Here is a 26332-nt window from a genome sequence, read left to right on the forward strand (position 1 = left end):
TGACTTGCGGCAGAGCTGTTGGTACAGGGATGGGTTGTCTCAGACGGGTCTGACTTTGCAGCCAGAAACCTTTGGTGACTTCAGCTTATGAACACGGGGGGTGTTTGGAAAGGGAGACGTTGACTTCTGTGTGCTTCACATTTTAGAAATGAAGAGGATGCAGCAGAGATCACAATGAAATCCTCCTCGGGGTTGCCCAGAAGGATCGGGAGCTTCAAGGCAAGCTTACCCCCGAGAGGGAAGATCTGCTTGCTCAACGAAGTGGTGAGGCGTTGCCGGCCGTGCCATGCAGGGGCTGGAGGCCAGGAGAGGCTGTGATACTTTGCAGTATCACTGTCAGCTTCGACTGCATGTGGAGGAGGCGATGCTGTGTCTGGCGGTGGCTGACTGAATGTCACTGGAGGAGGTGACATTTTTCCCCCATGAGGGTACCGCTTCCTTGCCTTTCCCTTTGGCTCACATCAAGAGCTGCTTGCTCCCAGCGCCAAGTGGGACGCACGTGTGTGATGCCCGAGGGATGGCGCCTGCAGCGCTGAGCACCGCTTCTCGCTGTGCCAGTAGGCAGCTCTGTGGCGCTGGTAGCTCTCCAGCACTAGGGGCTGCTGGGCGGGTGACCAGAGGGCAGGCACTTGTCCCTGTCTGAGACAAACCAGGGCCGTTGGGAGCTGCTGTTTGCCACCCTGGGGAGAGCAGTGTGCAGACGGAGCCCTTGCCATGCTGGCAGCCTCCAACCAGCAGGAGGTCTGCCAGGGATGTCCCCTCAGAGCCACAAGATCTCAGACCTGAGAGAAATCAGGGTCTGAGGGACAGACAAATGTCTTTTAATGGCTAATGTTCCCCCTAGGCTTGCTTTTGCCTCCTCTAAACGGGAGCTAATCTGGTAGAAGAGTGCCCGTGCCCACGCCGCTCCAGCAGCCCCTTTGCCAGCCTGCTGTCCTCAAGGGCGATTTCAGCAAAGCCCGAGTGCTGCTCTGGGTCCAGCTTTCATCTTCCAGCTGGTTACGGAGGAAAGAATGGCGGTGGTTGCTGCTGCCAGGCTGTGCTAGAAAACAGGCAGGGGACAGGCCTTTTTGTGCACTTCAAGATCCAAGAGTTTAATCTGATTCTGCTTCTCTATTAGCCCTGATCCTGTCTTGCATCTTTTCCAGCTGATGCCTGAGCCTATCTTTGTTTTGTTTTCCTTTCTCCCCTTTTCCCTCACCTTATGAAAAATGGCTTTGCCATCTGCATCTGTCAGGAGTCCGCAGAGCGGGGTGTACGGCTCAGCGAATATACAAATGTGCGGTTGGATTGTGGCCCCTTCCAGCAGACCAGAACTGAATACCAACGTGCAGGAGGGTGAGTGCCTTCCCTTCTGCTGCTGCTGGTGCCTCTGATGGTTGTTTTTTGTTTTTTGTTTTTATCCTGAGGAGGTGTGAGCATCGCCTTCGGGAGCAATGCTTCCTTCTGCTCTTGTTCCACCTTGCCAAGGTTCAGCTCTCTGCCATCCATCATCGGATGAGTCCTCTCCTCGCTCCTGCATCTGAGTTGCTGGTGGGAATGCTGAGGAAACTCTTTCACCCTGCTTTTCTTACTGACCTTTCCCCTCTCGTTTTGCATCTCACCTCCCAGGCTTGTTAAAGGGCAGCAGGCAGGCTGGGGTTTGAGGACACTTGCCTTTGCTTGCTGATGCCAAGCGCTTCTGGATAGAAGCGAGGATAAGGCAGAGGGAGGAGACTGTCCAACCCTACACACGTGGCTAAAAATGTGATTTTAGAACAGAAGCTTTCAGCAGAGGACTCCTTGGGTGCTTTCAACGCATCTTACACGTGCTCCCACATGTCTTGGCCTCGGTGTGTCCCCTGTCCCTGTGAGGAGGCTGTGCAGGGAGGGACGCACCCAGCTGGGAGGTGCTCAGGTGCTGTAACTCTGCAGGTCACCCAGGCGTCCACGGGGAGGTGACACCCTGCCTTGGCACTGCTGGCTGTGCTCGCCTCCATCCGAGCTCTTGGTTTCTTGCAGCCTGCTGTGAGCTGCTTCCAGAATCTGGCTTTACTGAAATTCTTCAAGCCAGGTGGGCTCGGAGGAGCAGGCAGAAAACGAAAGGAGTGCCTCTACACTCCTGCCACAGCTATCTGGTCAAGGGGGGGAATTTTCTGGGAGGGCGGCCCCCCGCTTTGGCAGGAGGAGAGAGCTGGCAGCTTGAGCTGAGCCGTTTTTTTTGACAAGCAGATGGATGTTCAGCAGGGGCCCAAGAAAACCTTCTAGCTCCAGGCTAGTTGCGAACCCTCCAAACCATAGCGTTGTGCTGACGCAAAGAAAGCCTCGCTCCATCGGTTCTGGGTCTGAATTACCTCTTCTGGGTGCCTGACTCAGGGAGCAGTGCCTGTCCCCTCCTGCCACCGGCTCCCCGGAGGTGCCAGCTGCCTGCTTCTGGCTGGGCAGGGATGCGGCAGGAACCACCACGCTGCAAACCACCACGCGAGGAGGGAGGAAGGCGAGCGCTGGCAGGTTCCTCCGGTGCCTCCACGCCATGGGGCTCTTGGCGAGCAGGCTCCAGCCTGCTTTGAAAGCTCTTCGTGCTCCTGCAGGTGGGAGCCAATTTGTCTGCTTTCCTGCCCAGGTGCCATCTGCCGCAGGATCGCCTGCGTTACGGCTGAATGCGGCGGGGATGGCGGAGGGGAGGTGGGGGAGACGAGCCTCAAACTTTCCTGGGTAACTTCAGCGCTCCTTGCAGCTCCCTCGCCCTGCATCGCGGCGGGGAAATCACAGCCTGTCATTTGTCGTTCCTGGAGCGTGATAGGGAGCCGAGGCGCTGCTAATAGCAAGCTATCATTTTAATGCTAATTTCCCACCATTAGATCAGGCTGGGGGAGGCACAGCCTCCGAGGAGGGAAGTCATTAGCAGATGGAGGGGGGGGGAATGTGTGTGAGGCTTGTTCTGCACCCCGAGAAGGGACTTCCAGGGGGGCAGATGATTAACAACCACTGGGGAAATAGGGAGCAGATGCTGGGGTCAGTCTCTGGTGGATGTGGGAGGGAGGGAGATGGATGCTTTGTTCCAAGTCTCCTTCCTGCATGGCTTTCTCGAGTGCCTCAGACTTTTGGGCTGAATTTGGTGTTTGTTGTTTGTTGCCAGCCCCCAGCACTTGGTGGCTGCGGGGGTGCTCGGAGCAGCAGCAGGACTGCGCTGGTGGCTGGGTCATCCTGTTTAGGGAGGAGCCAGGTCTCACCAGCGTTGGGTTTAGTGACCGTCCCCACTTTAGGACCCTGGATATCCCTGTGGGATGGTGGGTTTCAGGGAAATTTGCAACCTGCTTGGCTGGCTGGTGCAAAATGGGGGTGCTGCCCCCAGCCTGGTGCTGCTGCCCAAGGTCACTGATGGCCTTGTGCCATCTACCCGAAAGCAGAAAAGAAAGTTCTCCTTTTTCCATAAAAACAAGCTCAACCACCCCAAGCTGGTGAGCTGGCAGGAGTTAGGAGTCATGAAGGAAAGCCAACTGTTTCCCTGCCCTTTCCAGCGGTGGGGATCTGACATCCCACCTCTTGGTCCATCTCCTGTAGCTGTGCTTACCGAGTGGCAAAGCCCCTGGTACTCCTCAGCCTCCTGTCGTTGTTCCTGGGAAGGTGGAAGGGAGGTGACTGGTCGTGGTGGGAGCGTGGGGCCTCTTTGGGACTGTTGGTGGTCAGAGCGGGTCCTCTGCCACTTCTGGACCTGCTTGGAGATCTTGGGGCTAGAGGGAAATGAGCTCAGCTGCTGTGCCTGGCTGGGAAGAAGCTGGTTACCTCTTGCTGAGGGCTGGCATTGATTTAAAGCAAGGGCCTGGCTGTCTCCCTCAGTGGGACACATCTCCTGAAGATCCACCAGCCCGTGCTGGTGTGCAGGCCGTTAGAGTTATTTCATATGGAAGCACACGTGGGTTTTTCAAGACCTTTTACAAAACATTTTGGTGTCTAGCAGAGAGGCAATGGAGAACAAACCCAGCCATGATGAAGGGCAAGAAAACCAGTAACTGGCTGAGAGAAAGCCAGGCGGGGACCATCCTGCAGGACACTAGCACGAGGTTACATCAGCTCAGCAGCACTGCTCGGTGTGGTTCCCAGCTATCAGATCTGCCCCAGGGTGGCACAAGTCACTGGTTTTAGGGAGCAATTTCCAGCCAAAAAGTGGCTCCTGTCTTGGCTAGAGCCTTGGGCAAGGAGATGACTTTAAAAAAAGTGATGGGCTGTTTTTTTTCCTAGCTGAGGAAAAGCAAACAAGTGGCTTAGTGAGGAAATCAACGCCTCATGTGTGTCCAAGAATAATATAATCAAGTAATTTTTTTGGAAAAAAAAAAAAAAAAAGGCACTAGTGTTGCTTTTCCCAGCTGAGCACTCTGAATGATGAGCCTACAAGCTGGAGGGGGAGCTCCCGCGAGAGGCGCCCGCTTGCGGGAGACAGACAACAAGTGTCTCGGATGGGCCCGTGTCTGCAGCGCGCTCTCTCTAATTTTCTACATCAGTGAGAGCTCGTTGCAGCACCATCCATCATAGTCAAAGCCACCACGGTGAGCCACCTCCCCTCGGGGGACACCCCACCTCCGCGCCTGCCCCGGCGTGGGGCTCCGGGTGCTCGGCGCGCAGTCGGCTCTCGCCGCTCCATCTCTCCTGGTGTTAGGCTGGGTGTTCTTGCTGGAATTGTGGTGGCTCTTGAATTTAACCAAAGCCAGGCTAGCTGATGCCAGTTGCCACGATGTAAAAGTGTTCGCAGTGCCTTTTCAGGCTCTGGGGGCTCAGGCACCAGCGAGAACCGAGGAGCGTGCTGCTTGCTTGAGCGCAGCTCCAGACAGAAGCATCTTCTGAATAAACCACTGCAAAAATAAACCGCTGCAATTGCCACCTGCCTCTCAGCCTCTGGCTTCTCAGAGCAGTCAAAGAGCCCTGACCTCTCTCTCTCAGGCATGGTGTTCTGCTTGTTTCAACCCTGCCCTGGCATTGTGGAGCTGTTGCTGGCTTCTGTAATAGCTGCTTTGTTTACTTCCCCAATGCCTGCCCTTTTGGTAATGAGCTATAATTCATTCTGTTTTATACAGTGCTCAGAGATACCTGGAGCAAGGAAGGTATGCCATTAAAAACACCTTCTAGCCTGCTCTCTGGAGCAGGGGTTGCTGATCTCCTGGAGATGTAAAATGGGGGGGGCAAGGGGGAGGAGATGGAAAAGGGGAATAATTGCCTCCCAGGGTAAAAGGGGCTGGCTGGGTTCAAAACTGCTGGGGGCTGACATGCAGGTGCAGATGAAAGGCTGTGACAGGCAGACAGGGCGGAGGGATGAAAGATATTTTTTTAAAAGCATCTGCTTTCCTCTCTTTCCCTGCTTTATAACCTGTTTTTATAGAGACTGCATGAGGAACACATTTTTTTTATTAGCAGCTTGGGAGTGGAGAGTAATAAAGATTAATTTTTTAAATAATTCCTTGCATTATCTTTTAATTTCCTGTGGCAGCGTTTGACTTTTAAATCTGCAAATGGAGTTAACCACTGATGTGCTTCTCAGTTTGGAAGCGCCAGCCGAAGGAGCTGCAGGACTTGGGGGTGCTGGTGTGGTCCCAGAGCCGAGCCTGGAGCCTCAGCCTCTCCCGGGGAGGCCTGTCTGTCCTTGGCTGCAAGGATCTGCTCAGGTTTGTAGCGCTGGGTGCATCGTTTCTGCTCCAGGGAGACTCTGATGTAAGCCATCCTGCAGCTCGCAGTGTCCGCTTTGCTTCCTTCCACTGATGGTGATCATGGAGCTCCCTTTACTGCTGACGAGGAAGGAGGAAACCCAGTGGCACTGCAGGATGGGGAGGAGATGTTGGGAAGAAGCAATGAGAGTTGGAGAAGAGGGGGACGAGGTGGGAGAGGTGATGCAGACCTGAAGCCTGAGGCTCTGCTGGGCTTTAACCTGCCGGGGAGACTGGCCGAGAGCTCGTGTGCCGTGCGTGCTCCTGCAGGCACTGAAGCTGGGCAGAAGTGGTGCTCAGCACGCAGAGACCCCGGCTTCCTTTGGCCACTTGCCTTCTTTCCATGACCTGTGCTCCATCAGCCTGGCTGCTGGCTGCCAGACTTGGCTCTGAGCCTCTCCCCTCCCTTAGAGCGAGCGGTGAAGGTGAGGGGAGGTTGGTACGGGGAACCAGCCGGCGTGGGCAGCAGCCCTTTGGCTCACGTCGGGACGAAGCCAGCTGCCACCCGGAGCAGGCTCTGTGCATGCCTGGCCGGCTGTGTGCCTTGGCAGCCCTCGGGAGGTCGGCCGTGCTGACCCAGCACGGGAGGGCTGCGCTGTCCCCGATCACAGAGCTGCTCCGCCTGCTTTGGAGACCTGCTCTGCACTGCAGCAGGATGCTGAGCCAGCCCCACCGCTGCCCCCACGCCTCCCTCCCTCCCCGCAGGAGAACAAACGCCCCAGCCCGTCCCCGCGGCTGAAGGTCAGGCGTGCCCAGATGTTGGTGTCTGCTGCCGTCTGGCTGGCAGAGCCGTCCCCGGGGCAGGGCCAGGTCTGTGGGAACCATGCAGGAGGATGTGGGTCGGTCCGCTGTTGGACGCAGCGACAGCCTGGCACCAGGAGCCTGCTCGCAGCGCTAAACGCGGCTGTGCTCTGCTGTTGTGCTTTGGCAGCAGGCTGAGATCTCGTCCTGCTGGCCAGGCTTCAGCCTGCTGGGTCCTCTGGTGTCCAAGGGAGCAATAAAAAGCTTTAGTACGTGTGGTTCGGGCATGGCTGTGGTGGGAAAAGGAGCTCCTCACCCCCCTTGTTGGATTCTCCATTTATTCACGTCTTTGTACAGAAAAGGACCCTGTGCTCTGCCAGCAGGAGAAGACAAAAGTGCCTTATGGATGCTCCTTATCTTGGAGGCTCCTCGGGAAGGAGGAGCTCACAGACCTCCATCCTCACCGGGATCGGAGGTGTCCCAGCGCAGCGCCGATTCCAGCACGGAACCCCGGCTCTTTCTTGGGACGGCTGCTTTTGTGTTTGGTGGGTGCTCCGCAGGGAGATCTTGGACGAAAAGGCAGAAAAGGGGTGGCCTTTCAGAGGGGGAAACTGAGGCACAAAGACAGGGCTTGACAGGCTGTGCAGGGCTCATGCACGTCCGTCCCCGTGTACGGGGTGTCAGGAAAAGCAGAGGGCAGTTCCCAGCTGTCAGTGTCTGCCCAAAAGCAAAAACTTCTCGCAGCTTTTTTTTTTTTTTTTCCTTCTTCTGAAGTCACAGAGAGAAAAATGGAAATAAAGAGCAGCAGGGAGAGAGCTGTTAAAAAGCTTAAAGCTGTCACAAGGCATTGGTTAGTTTATGTGCAGTGAAGTATACAAACAAGTTTTCAGCTTGTTGGTTGGAGCCAAAGAGCTTTGTGTGTGTGTGTGTGTGAGATAAATATGTTTTATGGGTCTTTTATGGTGTTTTTTTTTTTTTTTTTTTTTTTTTTTTTTTTTTTTAAATGGCTGTCCCAGTAAATTATTTACCAGGGTAATAAAAGATCAAGGAAATTGTTCCAACCGTATTGCCGAGCATCTGAATCCCGGAGCTTTGCTGGGGTGCGAGGACCCCCTGAATTCCCCTGGCCCTACAGAAGCTGGCTCCGGCGTGCTGCTTTTTGCAGCGTGCAGCTGGAGGCCGGGTCCCCAGCCAGCGCCGGCACTGAGAGCATCTCCACGAGCTCCTGGGCAGCCCATGCCACCTCCCAGCCTCCGGCATCTGCTCCTGGAGGCTGGTGGCGCCTTCTTCCACCGCTGGATCTCGTGGACGTAGATCCCTCGTTGTTCTCTGGCTCCCTATTGAAGTTTCCAGCAGGTGTTAGTGGTCCTTGCAGGTATGGAATGAGAGGCAGAAATCACTTGCAAAGTGGCAAGGGTTTGGGATCCCACCCAGGGTTCCTGTGGATGCTTTGGCCGCATCCCAGACCTGCTGTAGTGAGAGGGATCAGCGTTAGCCCCCGGTAGGGTTTGCAGGACATTGATGAAGGCAGTGGCTTTGGTAAGGACTCCGGTAGAGCAAGATGCATCCCCGTCTGGTAAGCTGGTTGTAAGAAAATGTAGTCTGGGTTTTAGAAGCAATTACTGAGGCTTGAAAGAGGTGATGCTGGAGGGGCCTTAAAAAGGGACCGTGGGTGGGAAGTGCTGTCTGCTGTTTCAAGGTAATGCTCAATATTCATAGGAAGGATTATCCATTTGGCCTTCCCAGGCAGGAGAGTCCAGCCCCTTCAAGGTGCAATGGGGAGCGCGTCTCGGAGGGGCTGTGTGCCAGGGCCAGGGAGGGATGATTCCTCCAGTAGCCAGGCAGAACGCAGCAAGGCGGTGGTTGGGAAGAAATGTTACTGTTCTCCCTGCCAGAAACAAGGATGATTTTCAAGAAGCAAATTTCTCTAGTGTTCGTGCAGGTCAGCCTCCTGTGCAGGTCACCAGCGTGCCGTTACTTACATCCAAGGGGGCACCAACGAAAAGGAAGATGAGAAATCCCATCTGTGCCACTTGAAACACCTCTGTTCAGCTGGGCCGTGGTCCAGGAAAGCACTTAAGAGTGGGCAGCGCCCCTGAGGCAGTGGGTGGCCAAGGGGGCCTTGCTCTTGAGCCCTGGCCACCACCAGGTCCGGGGTCCCACCTTGAGCCGCTGGCTGCCCCTTCATCGGCATGCAGCGGTGCGTTTGCTGTCGTACAAACCTTGGCTGTGTCATTAACAGAGGAAGGAAATAAAAAAGCAAGGGCTCCAAATGGATCCCAAAGGGATTCCCTGTAGCAATTAGGTTTATACTTGAAAACATATTTCCAATCTTTACTGCCTGCTCTCTGTATTTGAAATAATTTTCTACCCAATAAACCTTAGTAGCCCCCAAACATAATTTCAGCGATGCATTAATTAACAACAGGCGACCTGCTGGTTCAAAAGCTGAGCGAAAACCAATGCATATATTAGGCAGAAGCAGTATTTCTGAGACACTCAGCGTGCGGATGCAAGTGCTTTATATAGGACATTACCTCAGGCCGGGGAGCACGGGGCAGCCTGGCGCCTTACTTGCTGACTGGCACCTTCTGCACGGGGTGAGCACGCGGGAGCTGGAGGGGAGGCATTTCTCTCTCCTGATTTTTCATCATTATAATGAAAAAGTTTGGATGTGTTGGGCGTAGAAAGGTCTCAGGATGTGGAAAACCACTTGCTTGGTGGCAGGGAGTTTGCTCCTGGGGGCATGGGCTTGGCAGCCGCTGCTTTCCACATCCCTGTAACACAACCCTGGGACCTTCTCCAGGTCCCGTACCTCCAGGTCCCATATGGCCTCTGTCTGTTATATCTGGGGAACCCAGATCTTCTCCATGGGGTCTACAGAAGCAGGTCAGGAGCCTGCTGGAGAACATTGTTCTGCTGGAGAACTGGTGTGATGCCTTCAGCAGGTCCCTGCTGGGTATATGGAAAGGACACCAAGGGCTGGGGACCTCCTGTGGAGGAGGTGAGCAGAGCCCCTGCAGCCTGGTCTCAGCGGGTGGGGGGAGCCCGTAATCTGCTGCTGCTGCTATCGGCTGTGGTGGGCTCATCCCGCTTTATGTGCGGTGTGTGAAATATCCCATGTAAAGCTAAGCAAAGCTGCAAAGCTACTGTAATCCTTCCTAAAGCCACACTGCCCCTCAGTGCGAATATTGTACTAGATGATATGCTTATTAAACTTGTTCAACACAAGTTTTACTTCCAGCTGGCGCCGTTAGCCTTGAGATGCCATTAAGGTAATAATTGCATCAAGTCACCCTTGATCCGGATTCCAGGCGGTTGCTGTTCACACGTGCAAGGCAAGGGAGAAGGCACAGGGCCAGAGATGGGACCTGAAGAGCCTCTGGCACCCGTTGTCCACACCTTCATGGAGCACCTTAGGTGCTTCTGGCAAACGAGTGGTGGAAGCTTCGTGCTCAGAGGAGGACGAAGGGAAGGGAAAGGAGATGGTTGTGGCTCGTTCTTACCCATGGCTGCAGGTCTGTGGAGAGCAGCTGGTTGGCCAGACCCAGTGCTGGGGGTAAGAGAGAGCATCATGGATGGCGTTTTGTCCCCTGTGAAGGCCTTGGATCCTCCACTCAAGTGTCAAGCTCAATTAACTTCAGTCAATTAGACAGAGCTTACAGGCTATAGGCAGCTCACTTCTGCTTAAATCTTGGGAGGGGAAGGGGTCTGTGATTTTAAATTCAGCATGATTGCAAGAGGTGGCTGTTCTATGAGTCAGGTGAGCTCAGCGCCACCTGCACGGCTTGCAGCGGCCCTTGACATCCCCTGAGGGACAGCAGGGCGCTGCCTGGTCGCACCCCGTGCTGCTCGCGGTGGGACACGTGTGGGAAAGGGGGGTCCCGGGAGACCGTGGCAGTCCGAGGTGTGCCCTGCCTTCCAGGAGCGAGGTTTGGCTTTGCCCAGCAGCAGCGGTGGGCTTGCAGGACTGAGTCTTGCTCCTGGGCATTACGGTCCATGTGCGGACACGATCCCGACAGCCACCAAGGTGAGGAGGATTTTGTCTTCGCTCTGGTCCTGGTGGCTGTGCAGCAGGTAAGGGTCTCTAACCCCCCAGGTGGGAATGGGGCATCACATCCCATCCCCTCCTCTGTCCCCTGCCTTCGGCCTCCCTCCCCGAGCCTCCAGGGACAGGCGTCTGCCATCAGTCAGAGGCGATCGGCTCTGTCAGCGTGACACTGATGTAAATTTAAACCCTTCTGCGCTCTCCACCAGCAGCCCTGTATTTTCAGGAAGAAAGAGAATGGGAAACAACTTTTTTAATGAAGTACGGCATTTAAATTCTCTTTATGTTTAGCCCTATCTGGAGCTCTTTGCCCAAATGAAGCAGAAAGCATTTACAGCTGTATTTTCCATCACACCAACCAAGGAATATATTCATTTGTGGTAACATGACACTCAATGAAGTGGAAAATAAGCTCCCCAAATTGCTCTCGCTACGAAACCGTCTCAGTAACGAGGAGAAGCCTGGTTGAAGACCACTGACCGGTCACTCACTTTGGTTATGATAAAAATTAATTTGGTTGAGCACCTGGACTGCGGCCGGCGCTGGGCCCCGGGGTGGCTCCGCTCGTGGAGCAGCTCGGGGTGCTGGAGCAATGGGCGATTAAACCCGGACCGGGGGCTGATCCTGCCCAACCTCGGTGCTGTGGCCGCAGGAGGGGACGGCCCGTGGACAAGGCTGGGTTCTCCTTCCCCCCGCAGCAGCCCGAGGAGGACGTGAGCAGGGTGCTGAGCAGGCGGCGGCGTAGCGGCGCGGAGGGCTTGCTAATTGCTTCTGAAGTCTCGTCCAACTCCGCTGGCGCGAGCAACAATTGCTACTGGAAACGCAATTAATAATTAAGCGCCCGCTGCTGGCAGGTGTCTGCAGGAATCCGCCGGGCTGGCATTCCCCGCGCTGACACCTGCGCCTGCGGCACTGAGCAGGATGAGGCCCCGCGCTGCCTGGGCTGGTGCTCGGTGGGATGCGGATCCCTGCCTCGGGGGAGCAACGTGCTGCTGGCGCCCCATGTGTCGGCTGTTTTACCACCACCGTCTGCTGGAACAGAAGGACTTTGGGGTGCTGAGGACCATCAGCATCCCACCTGGGGCTGGCACGACCCCTGTGCATGCTGCGGGCCCTTGCCAGCTGGCATGTCCCCATTCCTGCTGGGGACAGTGGCACACGGTGCAGCAGCTGGCAGAGAGCAGCGGTGCTCCCCAGAGCCCCCCGCACCGCCCTGCTGCACCCTGGGGGTCCCTAGGGACCCCTCTGCTCTGCCCCCTGCCAGCTCAGGCATCCCCTCCTCCTGCCGCCCTCACTGCTGCATGGGATGACTTACGGCGTTCCTCAGGCTGGCTTTTATTTTTAATTACATTTTGCCTCTGAAGATGTGCTGATCTGCCATTTTATTTTATTTTTTTTCCCCTGCTCTTTTTCTTTTCCTTTTTACAAGTCGCTGGGCTTTAGGCTCCTCAAGAAACAGCCCCAGCTTTTAGGGAGGTGCGGAGCGTTTTCCCCGAGCAGCAAAGTGCTGATTTCCAACCACAGGGCTGACTGATGGTGATTCCCTTATTAAATTGCACTTAGAGGCAGCGACTGTCAGGCAGGAACGGAGAGCCTCTCCGATAAGTTGGAGCTATTCATTATTAAATTATCTTCATTCACTCGAACAGCTCATTTTCATTGAATTAGATGAAAAGTGCTCAAAGCCAGCTGCCGCGGCGGCTCGCGGGCTGCCAGGAGCGTGGTGCGGACGTCACCGCTGGCCTTTCCTCCAGCCTTCCTGGGGGATGAAAACCCAAACCCGACGGTGGCTGTGAGCAGCTGGGGAGGTGCTTTGGCTGCTGGCCCACCCTTGGGGACCTCGAAGCAGCAGTGGAGACCCCTCTGGCTCTCTGCTCCGGGTGCTGCGGGGTCCTTTGTGCCTGCTACCTGCTCGGTGCAGTGGCCTCTCTCTCCTTTTTTTTTTTTTTCCCCCACCAGCATCCACAGCGGTGTTCCCGGACCGGCTCGGCACCAACTGTTGCTGTTCCTCGCCAGCAAATCTCACCCGGAGACACGGCTTTGATCAGCGCGCTCGGATGTCAGCCCTCAGCCTTGATCAAGGCAAGAGGAGGGACGAGTGCGCGGACTCTTCTGGGACGGTCCAGAAAAAGCAGCTCCGAGAAAAACCTGCTTCAAAGGAAGAGGCGGCGCTGCCAGAGGGAGAGCGAGGAGGAGGAAGGGGGGCTCCAGGGGCTCCCCGTGGGCACGGTGAGGTGTGGGCCCAGCAGGGCCGGTGACAGTGGCGGTGAGAGCGGTGTCCGTGGGGCTGGAGCCACTGCTGGCCAAGGGGATGGTGCGGACCTGGTGGAGGGGACACCCAGGCAACCTTCTGCAGCTCCTGGTCCCCATCTCAGGTGCACACACACACACACACGTGTGCTCCCTTCCCTTTGCGCCGCAGATGGCAGGCAGAGGAGCCCGCCAGCCAGATGTGTTTTTCATAGCTCCCAAGCCGGGCATAACTAAACATTTACATTTATTACCAATTAGAGGGGAAACAGACTGTAGTTTTATGGACTGCGTGTGTCTGGGGGTGTTTCTCTTCGTGACCTTACCCCCAGCAACCAGTTTCAGGGGGGCATCACCCTTGGGGACACCTCCCTGCGGCCAGGGGACCGCAGCCCTGGTGGCACGGGGTGTGGGATCCCCTGCTCTGTGTGCACGGTTCCCCTCTCGCTCCGCTGACGGGCTGGGTGGAAAATTGAAATTATTTTTATCTTTTTTTCTTTTCTCCCTCAACCTTGCTGGAGCGTGACAGAGGTGGGAGCTCTTGGCAGCTGGGATGTTAAATGTTTTTCCACATGGCCTCTTGGTTATTAATGGATTTTAGCACTTGACAAAGTAGAAATTAGGAGATAAAAGCTATTAGAAACTAATTTGGGTAATCACCGCGTCTGTTCCCCCAGGAGCCTTCCTGAGAGCACCGCTCCCTATGCCACCACCTCTTGGGAGAGAGGAGACCCCCTGCGGGACGGGGTCAGGATGCGGCCCAGGAGCAGGTCAGATCTTCCCTCCCAGCAGCCGCTGGGGATTTATCGCGTTCCCCATGGTTTATATGCTGTAATTTGGGGCTGTTATGTCAGCAAAGCAGGCAAACTAGTTTGGAAAAACAACGTGCATGCATTGCGGTGGCTCTGTGACGCAGGAGCAGAGCCGAGAGCTCACGGAAGGTCCCCTGGTGCAGGGCTGGTGGCTTTCAGAGTGAGGGATCAGGGAGGAAAACCACTGGAAAGGGGAGAAATCAGCCTGAAGGAGAGAAATGGAAAATGTGCTGAAGCAGCTGATGACAACCCAAACAGCAGGGGAAGGCTCCTGCCTGCCAATTAACGAGGCTCTGGTGCTAATTTGCCACCTCGGTTGCACTTCTGAGCTTGTCAGGAGACGGGGAAATAACAGACAAGGCTGGAAGAGGAGCGGCAAGGCTTCATCTCACCTCTTGGCCACGCGGGTGCTGCTGGGCCGTGGGGCGGAGTGGGCACACCGCTGGGTGCTGGAGCACGGAGTGTTTGTGCGGGCAGGGAAACTGAGGCACGGCACACCTCCGAGCCCTGCAAACAGCAGAGTGGTGTTGGCTGAGCAGCTGGAGGCGAAAAGGCCTCAGGCTGCCCAGGTTGTGCCCTTGGGTCCGTAGGGATTTCATCCCGTGGTCTGCTTTGCTGGTTGGGTGCGTACGTGGAGATCCCATACGTGCTCAGGGGCATCTCTGCCACGCACCCAGCCCACGTTAGGAGAAGGGTGATGAGGGAGGACGGCTCCTCGAGGGGCAGCCTGGTTTCTCCCCATGCTCCAAGCACGTTCCCTGGTGCCACCTGCTCGGGCAGGGGGTGCTGCTACCACCTCATCCCCCCAGGTCACTGCCTTGCTGCTCGGCTGTGACCTGTCCTGTCCCTCCCTAGCACACCCAGGGCTGCCTCTCCCTCCCCTTGGGGGCAGATGTCCCTGGGGAACTGCCCTGACCCTCGCCGAGACGATGGCTTTGACTCCCCCTTTCCTCCCTCTGCGTTTCATTGCTTGACTTTTCTCTTCTTAGGACCGGGAGACATAGGCAAAGGAAGGCAGCTGTACAGAGAGCAGAAGTCCAGGTGACAGCTTGAGGGATGCTGTAAACACAATAGGCTGCCTGATGGATTGATGGATCAGACAGGGAATACAGTTTATCTACTCCGCTTTTATTTTCCTCCTGCTTATCTCTTTATCTGTATCGCCCAAGGATGGAGGAGAGGGGGAGCAGCAGGAGAGATGAATTCAGGTTGCTGTGGCTCTTCTAGCAGTCACGCAGACGAGTTTTGGCAGCCATGGAGGATTTGGCAGAGTTGTAAAGATTGCCCCGAGCAATGGGGCTGCTGCTCTTCTTCAGCCCCGGGGGAGGAAGCAGGGTAGGAATGGGGCTTTCCCACTCCTGGCTTACCTCCGTGGGGCTGGTGGTGATGTCTTTTGAAGACCCTGTGGTGTGGGATGCAGCAATGCCCTTGATGCCTGCACTGGGTTTAGCTGATGGGGAGCTGAGGCAGCTTTGGGGTGCCCAGGATGGGCTGCACCTGGTTTCGTGCCCCTTCTAAGGGACAACGAATGAGGAGGGCAATGAGCACACCACAGGTATGGAGCAACCTCCCTACACAGCCCAGGTAAGGGAGCCCTGGCACAGCGCTGACCATCATCTATGTGACTGAGTGCCCAGAAAAGGTGCCTGAGGTCAGCCAGTGCCCGTCTCCTTCCACACCACATCTCCGGGACACCACGCGAGGCTCCTAAGGGCCGCGTCTGGTGTGCCCGAGGAGGTGCTACGTGCCACAGTGAGCACATCTGACAGTCGAAACGGGCCACCTCGGAGCCCCTGGCACACCCCAGCAGCTAACAAAGCCCTTGGGGGGAGGCAGATGGCCAGCCAGCATGGGCTGAGCTCACAGCCTCTGCCCCAGGGCACAGAGAAACACGGGGGACACAGCACGGGGGTCACCTCGCCACCCCCCTGCAGCACGGCAATGGAGAAGCCAGGGCCAGAGATAACATTATTTTTTTTTTTTTTTTTTTTTTTTTTTTTTTTCCTCAGTTGTTTTTGGTTGCTCTTTTGCTCAAAAAAAGGCATTTTTTTAAAAAATATATTAAACAGATACATTTTACTAAGATGTCCCTTGGCTGGAGCCACCGACAAGAAATAACCCTCCCCAGATAAATAGGCTTAAAAAACTCCCTCCCAAACCAACCAAATAAATAAATACATAAATAAAACATTTTTTTTTTTCTTTCTCTTTCCTTCTCTTGCTCTTGTTTTGCTGTAAGGAGAAGCGTCCCAGAGGTCGCTGCCGGTGTCCACAACAGCAGTGTCCGCAGGGCAGACGCCAGGTCCCTGCCTGCGTACGGGGTGGTGGTGCCTCGGCTCTGCCCATCACATCTTGGTTCCCCCTGTGCCACGTGCGAGGACACGGCCGTAGGACGGCTGGGATGTGAGAGCATCGGCTGAAAGACATTTTAAAAAGCCTACGAAGCTGGGGCAGCATGGAGATTGTTGCTACAGGAACCAATGGTGTGCACCGGGTTGGGGTCTTGGAGGGTTTGCTGTGGTGGGGCCAGCAGCTGCCTCCAGCTGAGCTGTGTCCCCCAGCCAGCAGCACATCCCCTTGGCCACCAGAGTGGTGTGCTCGAGCAGAAGCAATGTCCCCATGCTGGGATCCCACCAGAGTCATCCTGCACCCAAGGCCCTGCTGCCTTCCTCCGCTTGAGCCCTGCGTCCCTTCGGCCGGTGGCTGGGTGTACCGTGGAAGCACGCGCTTGGCACTAAGGTAAGGCCTTGATTTAATCTGTTGGGGGTGTTTTTCCTCTCTCCTGTCCCCGTTGCTCTGCCGTCTGAGCAGCCCTGGCCGTTAGCTGCACAGCTTGCCCGTCTCCTGCTCCACCGTGTTGGGCAGCTTGGCGCTGAAGGCCCGCAGGGAGGACTGGATCCTGGCCACCTCGTTGTTGGCCAGCTTGAGCCGGTGGCGCAGCAGGCAGGTGAAGAGGTCGAGGCGGGTTTTGCCGGGGGGCGACAGCCTGTTCACCCGGTCCCTGATCTCCACCAGCTGCAGCATGGCCGAGTCCTGGGAGCCCTGCGTGTAGGGGTAGTCCAGCTGCAGGATCAGGTCACGTATGGCGTCCGGCTCGAAGGGCAGGCTGTAGCCGAAGACCTGCAGGCTGTTGATTTTCATGTACCCCAGGTTTTTGGAGGGGTCGGCCATCTCCAAGGGCTCGTAGTAGATCGTCTCGTTGGAGGTGTCGTCCAGAGACTTGATGCGGCTCCGCAGGTAGACGTGGACCGTCTCAAAGAAGGTCTTCCACTTGTTGCCCAAGGTGAGCGTCCAGTTTTGGCACTGGGCAGAGGCATCCACGTTAGTCCTTTCCCAGTCTGGGAAGCTGCCCTCATTGACGGGCATGAACCAGCTCTCCGAGTGGCTCCCCCCGAAGGGGTTGACGTAGATGGCCATGACGGGCTCCAGCGTGCTGTTCTTGGTGAGGCAGATCTGCAGGGAGAGGGCCAGCATGATGTGCACCAGCCCGGGCTTATACTTGTTGCTCTTCAGGGTCAGGAGCATGCGCTTCCTCCAGGAGGGGTCGAACCAGCTGCCCAGGCGCATGTCGTTGCTGATGAAGATGGAGTGCACCTCGATGCGGCTGTCCCGCTTCTGCAGGAGGTACTTGAGCTCCAAGTCCTGCAGGTCTGTCTCCAGCCCCAGGTAGTGCTCCAGCGAGTCAGCCACCTCGGGGCGGCACGAGCCCTGGGCCAGCACGTAGCCCTGGTTGCAAGCCCCGCAGCGGGTGCTGTTGTCCTCGGCGCAGCTGGCGCAGGCTGGCCCCTCGCCCAAGGCACACGGAATGGGCCCCTGGCAGGAGGGCTGCTCCGAGGGGCACGTGCAGCTGTGGCTTTCCTCCAGGAAGGTCCCAGGCACGGCGGTCTCGCTGCAGTAGAGGAGCGACTGCGCGCGGCTCCACCAGTAAGGAAGCGACCTAGTGGAGAAGGGCCGGGGGAGGACAGGTGCTTAGGGGGGGGCTCTGAAGGGCCACCTGCCTTCTGTTCGCTTTCTGGGGGCAACACAGCTGAATCAAGCCTGGTTTTCCACCTTGAACCCAACCTCCGAGGACCACGTCCCCAGGTGGCGAAGCTGCCTCTGCTGCCCGCCCACCCCCAGGCTTCCCCCCAGCAAGGTGGGAGCTCCTTTGGTCCCAGCCACGGCGCTGAGCCCCACTCGGAGCTCCATGGTGTCTCCACGGGGGACAAGGACCGTGGCAGCCTACCTCTCCTTGGGCAGTTTGAAGCGAGGCTGCCGGTGGCAGCGTTTGCTGAGGTTGAAGAGCCTGCGGATGATGCGGTGGGTTTTCCTGGAGAGCAGCTTCAGGCTGGTGCCCAGCTGCTGGTAGCGGTGCTGGACGTCCAGGTCCATGGCCCAGAAGTGGGAGATGGCCGTCCTGTTGAGGAAACGGTCCCCTGGGAGCCTCTTCACCAGGGCCTGGAACTCCTCTGTGAGAAGAGAGACCGAGTCAGCAAGCCCAGGGGGGTGAGCAGTGAGAGAAGAAAGCGAAGGTAAAGCAGGAGCCAACCTCCCTCCAGCCAGGGTCCTTCCTCCAGGGACCCCTCCTGCCTAAATGTTGGTGGGGATGGGTCTCCACAAGGTGTGAGGGAAGGTCTTATCCTTCCATGCGCTCCCTTCCCCAAGCTCTGAGGGTTGCTGGGACAGTGGTGGCCCACCACGCAGCGCTGCCCCCACTGCCCTGCAGCACTCCGGGCTGGCTCTCGGGGGGCTGGTGTGACTGGACCCTGTCCTTGTGGCACCAGAGGTTGTCACTTCCCATTAAAAAATGCCTGCAGGCTCCTCATTCTTCATGGCAAGACCCATCCTACGTGCCAAACATGGACCCTCTGGTGCCCCTGTAGCACCCCCTGCCCATCCTGAGCACCCACGGGGGCTCCCCAGATGCACCCACGGGGGCTCCCCAGATGCAGGACTGGGGCCAGCCAGAGGGCTCCGGGCATGGAGCTGCTTGGGGGTCTGGGTCCCAGCCCCTGGGGAGCTTTCCCCTGCCCTCACCTGACTCCTCGAACTGGCCGTGATGGCTCTCCCAGGCGTGCTGGAGCTGGGCCAGGCTGCCTTCCAGCGCCTGCACGTCGGCCTCGGGGCAGTTGCAGTGGGGGAAGGCGGGCTGGCACTGGCAGCGGCAGTCGCTCCGGCGGCACAGCAGCTCCCCGGCCGAGCCGCAGGCGATGTAGCTCAGGGCAGCCGCCACGAAACGCTCCCGCAGGTGCGGGGGGAGCACTGTCTGCAGCCCTGCGGGCAGGAGGGAGCCCCCGAGGGGGGTCAGGGCACCTGGCACGCCCAGCCTGGACCCCATCCCAACCCATGTCCCTCCTGCGCCATCCCTGGGTGCCCACATCCATTCAGAGTGGAGCCACTTGTCTGGGCTCTCCATCGATCATGGCTCCTCTTGGCAGAGGAGCAGCGGCCCCTTCCTGGCCAGCTTTGATTTATTTTTAGTGTTTTTTTTTTTTTTTTTTTTTCCTTAAAGCAGCAACCTGATCCAGCACCCTGCCCGCCCCCCTGCCTGCCCGCCAGCACCCCTCGGTGGCACTCGCGCCGTCCCCGCGGCAAGGGCCCTACCTTGCAGCTGCACCTTGTTCTCCGGGCTCTGCACCAGCACCGAGCTCACCGAGTCCAGGTTGTCGTAGTTGCTGCAGCCGAGTGGCCCCGTCCGCGTCTCTGTCACCTAGGTGGGACCCGCGGGGGCTAAGGGACGGGGCAGGGGGCCGGGGCTGCGTGCTGCTGCACGGCACCGTGCACGGAGGGGGCTGCGGACAGCCCCTGGCCGTGCCTTAGCTCTCAAGGCGCTGCGGCAGCAGCTCGGAGAGGAGAAATAATTGCCTGCTAATTGCCTTGTTGACAGCCGGCAGCCCGGCCTCCGGACCGCTGAAAAATGCGCCTTCATTAGCGCACCCGATTTCCCATAAATAACGTGGATGTGCCAGACTTGGCCAGGGCTCGTGCTGCCCCCGCCTCGCTGCCGTCCCCCCGCCCGCCGTCCCCTCCCTCGCGCCCTCGCCCACCTTGATGGCGGCGGTGGCGATCTGGATGTGGTGCAGCCGGCGCAGCGTGCTCTCCCGGTCGATGAAGTAGGAGGCCGCCAGCTGGTGCAGCGTCTCCAGCGACACCGCCGAGCTGTTCCCGGCCCCCGCCGGCTCTGCCCTGCGGCTTAGCTTGCGCTTGTCCACAAAAATGGTCAGCGACTCCTCTCCTGCGGGGACGCGCCATGCTCCGGGGGGCTGCCGGGCTTCCCCCGACCCCGCCGGTGCTCGCTGCCCTCCCGTTCCCCTTCCCCGTGCTCGGGGGCGGCTGCCGGAGCGGGCAGCTCCCCTCCCAGCTCACCTCCCAGCGTGGCGGCGAGCAAGAAGTGCGTGCCGTACTTCTTGATGATGCTGTCGGTGACCTGCTGCAGGCTGGGCCTGCGCCCCAGCAGGCGGATGTTGCGGATGAATTCGGGGGCAAGGGGCAGTGGCAAGCTGAAGAAGTCCTTCCTCTCCAGGGCCAGGTTGTTCACCTTCCAGCGGGCGAACTCCCTGCGGGAGCAAGGTGAGGAGAGCGGCGGTGAGAGCCGCGGAGGTGGGTGGGGAGAGGGATGTCCGGGTGCAAGGCTCCATCCCTCCGCGAGCCGTTGGTGGGAGGCATCGGAGCTGTGCACGTGACATTGGTGTCCCCTCAGCTGGGAAATTGTCACCACTCCGCTGCCTGCGCCAGCCTGCTGGGCCAGGCCTCATCCTGCCGGCCTCATCCAGCCTCTGTCCTCATCCCCAGGGATCCGGGTGGAAACCCAAGGTCTGGTGTCTCTGGATAACGGCAGTGCTCTCTGTGAAGCTGGAGGTGCTGGGACAAGGCAGTGGATGGGGTGAGGATGCTGGGGGCAGCAAGCACGGTGATGGCAGGACGTGGGACACTGCTGCTCGTCCCCAGTGAAAGCTTGGGTTGCTTGGAGCAGGGCAGGATCTGGCCTTTCCCCTCCACCAGCGGGCTCTTGTAGGGGCAGGGGGTTGACCGTGCCCCTTGAGCAGACCCAAAGCTTGGTGGGATGGCAGCGGGGAAGGAGGAGGGCAGATGGGCTGCTGCTGGGTGACATCTCTGTGCCCACCGGGAGTCCCCAGCATCACGGGCTGTGCCAGCCTGCTGCTGCCTCAGCCAGCGGCCCTGTCAACACCCAGCGGCCAGCTTCAGCCTTATCTTCAGCGTTTTGCTCTAATTAAAACCAGGCGGTGTCTCTCCAACAGTTTAATTAGAGCTGATTGGGAGAGAAAGAGGAGGAGGAGGAGGGAGGAAAGATGGGCACGAAGCAGCCGAGGAGCTCGGCAGGCGCTGGCCTGCCTCCCATGGTGACTTTTGGGCTCAAAAAGCATGATGCTGGGGTGAGGGGGGTGATGCTCCCTCTCCCGGGTGCAATGGGACATGTGGGGATGGAGGCCACCAGCACTGCACCGGGTCCCCCTTGGTCCCATCCCATGGGCGAAGTGAGGCTGCCTGCAGGTTATCTTCCTCCTCCTCCTCCTCCTCAGTGCAAGCCGGCTGCTGTCCCAGCGGATGCTCCTTCCTGTCCCACCTCCGTCACCAGCAGCATCCCCGGAGGATGGCAGCGTGCAGGGAAGGGGACAGGGGGAAATGAGCTCCCTGGGGGTGCCGGGCTTCATAACAACGCAGCCGTCCCTGCACTGACGTCAGGTCTCCAGGTAGGATGCAGCAGGGCTTGCTCTGGTGCCACAAACACCTCCTGGGCTGCAGGGGGCTTTGCGAGGACCCCCAGCTCCTGTAGCATCCTAGCTGCATGCTTGCACCTCACCCTGCACTGCAAACTGCGGCTGGTTTGGGGAAACACCTGCCTGGGGCCACATCCTGGCCAGCCCAGCACATGGTGGGGATGGGCTGAAAAGACCCCGCCAGGCTCCGCAGCCAAACGTGCGTGGGGTGGGGACAGGCTGCTCCCTTGCTGGGGGGAGACCCGGAGCCTGGAGCACCCACGGGGATCAATCCCCCTCCCCACGACCCCACCGCCCTTGGCGCTGCCTCTCACCTGTAGATCCTGTACCTGGTGGTGAAACCCTGCCGGTAGCGCTCCGTGAAGTCCACGTACTCCTGGGCTCGGTAGAAGGGACCCCGGTCGGTGAGGAGCCAGTCGAGGGGTGCTCGGCCAGGCGAGGATGGGGACGAAGGGGACGCGGCGCCGGCAGCATGCTGCTCGGGCACCACGCCGCCCGCCCCGCAGCGGCAGCACGCGCTCAGGGCCAGCAGGGCCAGTGGCCACGGGAGCATCGGCGGGGGCCCGTCAGCGCGCCGCAGGTCCTGCCGCCCCATGCTGCTGCCGCCCGGCCGGCTTCTTCATTCTCTCGCCCCGCCGCGCTCCTCAGGGACGGGCCCTGCCCTGCAACGGCACCACGCAGGGGATGGATTGTGAGGATGGGGCAACATCATGCTGGTCCTGCTGGCCAGGTGGGGACAATCCCCCCCCCCCCCAGTGACATGGGGCATGGAGCATCTGGGGGATGCCCCACAAGGATGTGCAGGTCATCTGGGATGGGTGGATGGCTGCACAAGCTTCTCATCTACTCTGCAGCTGCCTGGGCTGACCACATCAGTGTCTTGAGGCCAACCAGCATTTATCGTGAGCTGAGACCCTTCTGGTGGTAGCATCTGAGCATCTTGAACATGGGAGCAGCAGCCTGGGGTCAGAGCCCAGATTTGCCGTGTGCTTGCTGGAGCCGCGAGGCTCCCAGCTGGCCAGGCTGGGGCAGGGAGAGGTGTTCTGCCTCGTGCCGCGAGGGCTGGCTGCCTGAAAACCCGCTTCAAACAGAGCCGAGTTCAAAGTCAGCGCAGGAACGTCAGAACCGACTTGTTCTTCATTAGCCGATGTAAATGCCGGGTGTAAAAATATGGAACTGGGCCAGGGCGGGGAGAGCCGCTGCCCACTCCTGAGCCGGGGATGGATGCAGGGAGGGCACCCGGGCTTATCTGTGGAGGCCAGCAAATGCTCCAGACTTCAGACAGCCAGATCCGGGGCTTACCCTGCCTGCCTGGCAGCTTTGTGCTCCATCCCCAGGCTCTGCTGTGAGTTAAAACCTAGGAGAAGCCCCCAGCAGCAGCCTAGCTCCGAGATGGGACGAGGTTTTGGGGACCCCACGGCCATCGTGCTTTTATTCCCCATAGCAGGAACCACCAAACACTCGCCAGCCCCACGCTCTCCCGAAGAGGACTGTGGCAGATGAATCACCGGGACTGAACACATATTATTACTATTATTTTTTTTCCCCACCTCTTCTATTTTTAAACCCTTAAGGGTGCGTGCCAATGACGTGCTCTCAGCTGGATCCCTGGCACTTGTGAACGAAGCAGAGGGGCTCGCGGGGGTGCCGGGGCACCGCCTGCATGCAGCCCGGCGGCGATACCGCGGGTGGAGGCGTGCGCACCGGGGTGTGCTGGGCACGTGAGCATCGCTGCTGACAGCAGTGTGACAGGCCAGGCCGGGTGGGAAGCCACCAGGGTGGCTATCCCGCACCACCGTTACCAGGTGGATTTATTTGCCTGTGTTGGTGGTGGGTTGAGTGAAACCAGTACGGACGTACAAATGGGGATCTGCAGAAGCAGGGGACAGCAAAGCTCTTCGGTAGCAAGTGACCCCCTTGACCTCACTACTGGAGCTGGAAATAACTTCCTAATCACTTATCCTTGATCCAAAAGAATGGAGATCTGATGAGAAGCATCTGACTGCCCTTTTTTTTTTTTTTTTTTTTTTTTTGATTTAGGGTTTGCATCACAAAAGCTGGAAAACTTCCAGCTTGCTAATTATTTTTTTTCCCTTCCCCTTTTTCTATAAAAACCTTAAAGTGAAGGAAGAGGCAGGCCAATGCAAATATTCTTGGCAGACCCGCCCAGGACCACAGCCTGCTTCCTGTCCAGCTTTGCCTGGTCTCCTTGCAGCCGCCCCCCCCCCCGGGCGCGCGGGGCCTGCAGCCGAAAGCCCGGGGGCCCGTTGGGGATGTCCCACGCCTGGCCCCCACACCACCGGTTGTCACGAGCTGCATCTCAGAAGTAACTTGCTGTCAATTCCCACCTCTCGAGGCTCCCTCCTACCCCTCAGGTGCCCACGAGCAGCGGGGCTGAGCCGCAGGAGCCCCGGTGCCAGCAGCAGCACCCTGCTGCCCCGGGCTGCGTCCCGCTCGCCTCGATGCCGGTGGCGAAGCGGCTCTGGAGCCACGCGCTCCACCGCTAATCAAGCGGAGTTCGATAATTAAGACATTAGCTAATTGTCAGGGACATTAACATTGATTTCTGCCCTTTCACGCTGCAGACACTGATCCGGCCACGTACACGCCGCACGAGGCGTGCACGGGGGAGAGGCTGGGCTGGCTCAGGGCGCATCGAGCACCCCATGAGCAGCCCTAGTGCGGGTGCCCCGGCACCCCTGGGACAGGGCTGGCCATGAAGCAGCGATGGGGGAGCACTGAGCTCCGCAGGGACGGTTTTTAGTGGGAAGGCATCCCAAACCGAGTCACCTTCCTATTAAATGCGGGGACGGTTTATCAAATTAAGGCCGCTTAAAAGAGGCTGGGCAGAGGCTAAGTGCAGTTCAGTGCCTGGAGTGGGCTGACTTGGCTGCGTGTGCCAATGCAAGCTGAGCCACTAGCCCAGCTCTGTGCCCATCCAGGGCCACACAGGATCCAGCCCTGCCTCTTCCCACCCACGTCTGCATCGCGTCCTGAGGAAGCGCCAGGGCCGCATCGATCTGCCAGGGGAAGGACGGGTGCGAGCCAGGCACCGGCGGCGGCGTGGTAATGGGCAGCAAAGTGGGCACGGCAGGGCCCTGGCAGTGGGCCCGCAGCTCCCGAGCACGGGGACAGCCACCTCCCAGCCTGCTGTCCTCGCCTGAGCGGCGGTGTTAGAGATCCCAGCCGTGGCTCTGAGCCCATCCCTGCTCTTTGCTATCGCAAAGGGACTTCGGTAAGTCACCGCCTTGCCTCCTCCCAGCCCAGCAGGCTGGTTAAAAAACCTGAGACACTCTATGAATTGGGCTCCTTTTATTAGCTTGCCTTAGAGCGAGGAACTTTGAGGTGAGAGCAAAGGAAAATGTCAGAAAATCCCCGGACTCGGGAAGCTCAGGATTTGCATAAGCCATCAAATGAGATGAAGCCTGGGCTGCGGTGGAGGGAGGTGGCAGCTGGGCGCCCCACGCCGCACCAGTGCCATGTGCCGTGCCCTCTGGCTTCACTCGCTGGAGACTTTCATGCCCGCAGGTAGGAGCCCTCTGAGCAGAGCGACGAACACGGCTCCCCCCAGCACAGCGGCGGCTCCTCCAGCCTCAGGCCGAGCTCCCAGCCCCAGGCATCCCCGCGCCCCCCTCCCCGCTGTCAGGGTGGGCACCGGTGCGAGGCGAGGCCCGCTGCCAACCACCCCGCTCCCTGCTGAGGTGTCACCAGCGTGGCACCGGAGTGTCACGGCAGGCAACGAGGCACGGCAGCAGCCCAGGGAACACGGGGCTGGTGCTGGGATGAGATGCGGGGTGTCAGCGGGGCCACCCCAGCTCCCCCCAGCCCTGCCCTCCTGCTGGGCTCAGCCCGCTGCTCCCGGGGAGCAAAAACGCCCCTGGATCCCCCCAAAACCTAGCCTGGGGAGAGCGCAGGGGTTCCTCGGCACCGACACTCCCGGCTGCAGACGGAGGGGGGACACTGACACCTGCCGGCAGGTCCCGCAGCGCCCGGCCCGGCCCCGGGACCACCGAGGGGGGTTTGGGGGCACATCAGCACCCCCAGCCCGTGCCCACCGCAGAGCTGGGGGGGGGGGGGGGGGGGGGGGGGGGGGGTGAAGCGCGGGGAAAAGGGGAGGCAGAGCTCTCAGAGTTTGGGTTCCTCCCGAAATTAAAGACCGGGGGAGCAGGGGGAGAACCGAGCCCCCGCTCCCGTCCCCACACTGGCATCCTGCACCTTCTCGCCCTCGCCCCGGGGACCGTGCGGCGGCAGCGGGGCCGGGAGCCCCCCCTCGCCCCCCGCAGCTCCCAGGGGCCAGCTGTTGATCGGTGCATGCCCGGCGGGGTGGGGACGCGTTTGGGCATTTTAGAGGGCACCTTCCCCGCTGCTGCCGTCCCGGGGCTCTCCCGACCCCGGCGCGGCTCGCAGCCCCCCGGTGCCCCCCAGCCCCCCCGAGGGCAGCTCCGCGCTCCATCCCGGGACAAACCCGGCCGCAGGGGCTCGTTCCCCCCCGGGACAAGGTCACCGTGCGGCGGCAGCGCATCCCTAGCGGGCTGCCCGCGGGATGCGAGGGGGGGGGGGGAGGGAGACACGGGTAGCGGGGGGCACCCCACCGCCCTGCCCCAGCATCCCGATAATCGCGACATCATCCCCATCCTGAGCTCCGGCCGCCCCCCGGAGATGCTCCGCGGTCCCGAGGGCTTACCCCAGGCTCCGGGGTTCTCCGTCCCGTCCTGCCCCGTCCCCTCCTGCTCCGTGTCAGCCCCCCCGGGCCCGGCCCCGCCGCCCCATGGCGCGGAGCCCCCCGGCGGGCAGCGGCCACCCGGGTCCCGCCGCGCTCCGCGGCCGCCGCCGCCGCCTCCACGCTCGCCCTCGGCCGCCCCCTGATATATGCACGGGCGGCAGCCAATCAGCGGCGCCGCCTGCCTCCCCGGGCCCTCCCATTGGTGCTCCCGCGGCCGCTCGCCTCGTGGGGGCGCGGGGGGCGCGGACACGCGTGGGGTGCGCGGGGCGCTCCGGGCGGCTGCGGCGGGGAGAGCGCGGGGCCGGTTCTGCCTGGGGGGAGCCCCAACAAGCGGAATCCCCCCGCCTCCAGCCCGCTGGCTGCGT

The 26332-nt window shown here is 59.4% G+C and overlaps 1 protein-coding gene across 2 annotated transcripts; it reads right to left on the reverse strand.

Moving 5' to 3' along the window:
* Positions 1-15497: 15497 nt before the first annotated feature.
* Positions 15498-26081, reverse strand: BRINP2 (BMP/retinoic acid inducible neural specific 2). 2 transcript variants are annotated; one of them, XM_035333006.1, is made up of 8 exons: positions 25929-26081; positions 21574-21906; positions 19872-20062; positions 19553-19740; positions 19110-19215; positions 18543-18779; positions 17752-17974; positions 15498-17463 (listed from the first exon to the last, which is right to left on the reverse strand). In XM_035333006.1, exons 2-8 carry the CDS (start codon positions 21837-21839, stop codon positions 16347-16349), a joined length of 2328 nt encoding a protein of 775 aa, XP_035188897.1. In that variant the 5' UTR covers positions 21840-21906; positions 25929-26081; the 3' UTR covers positions 15498-16346. The 2 variants fall into 2 exon arrangements, with proteins under 2 accessions (XP_035188897.1, XP_035188896.1); XM_035333005.1 differs by having other exon boundaries at positions 21559-21906.
* Positions 26082-26332: the final 251 nt, after the last annotated feature.

The sequence above is a fragment of the Oxyura jamaicensis genome, chromosome 8, assembly GCF_011077185.1.
Source record: "Oxyura jamaicensis isolate SHBP4307 breed ruddy duck chromosome 8, BPBGC_Ojam_1.0, whole genome shotgun sequence".
Classification (NCBI taxonomy): domain Eukaryota; kingdom Metazoa; phylum Chordata; class Aves; order Anseriformes; family Anatidae; genus Oxyura; species Oxyura jamaicensis.

Bases quoted from the DNA above. Each gene is read 5' to 3' on its own strand.
- BRINP2 (XM_035333005.1), bottom strand. From the start codon at position 21,839: ATGGGGCGGCAGGACCTGCGGCGCGCTGACGGGCCCCCGCCGATGCTC. The intron at 19,741-19,871 runs GTGAGCTGGGAG...GCGTCCCCGCAG, and splicing joins GCTCGCCGCCACGCTGGGAG to GAGAGGAGTCGCTGACCATT. The intron at 17,464-17,751 runs GTAGGCTGCCAC...CTTCTCCACTAG, and splicing joins TTCAAACTGCCCAAGGAGAG to GTCGCTTCCTTACTGGTGGA.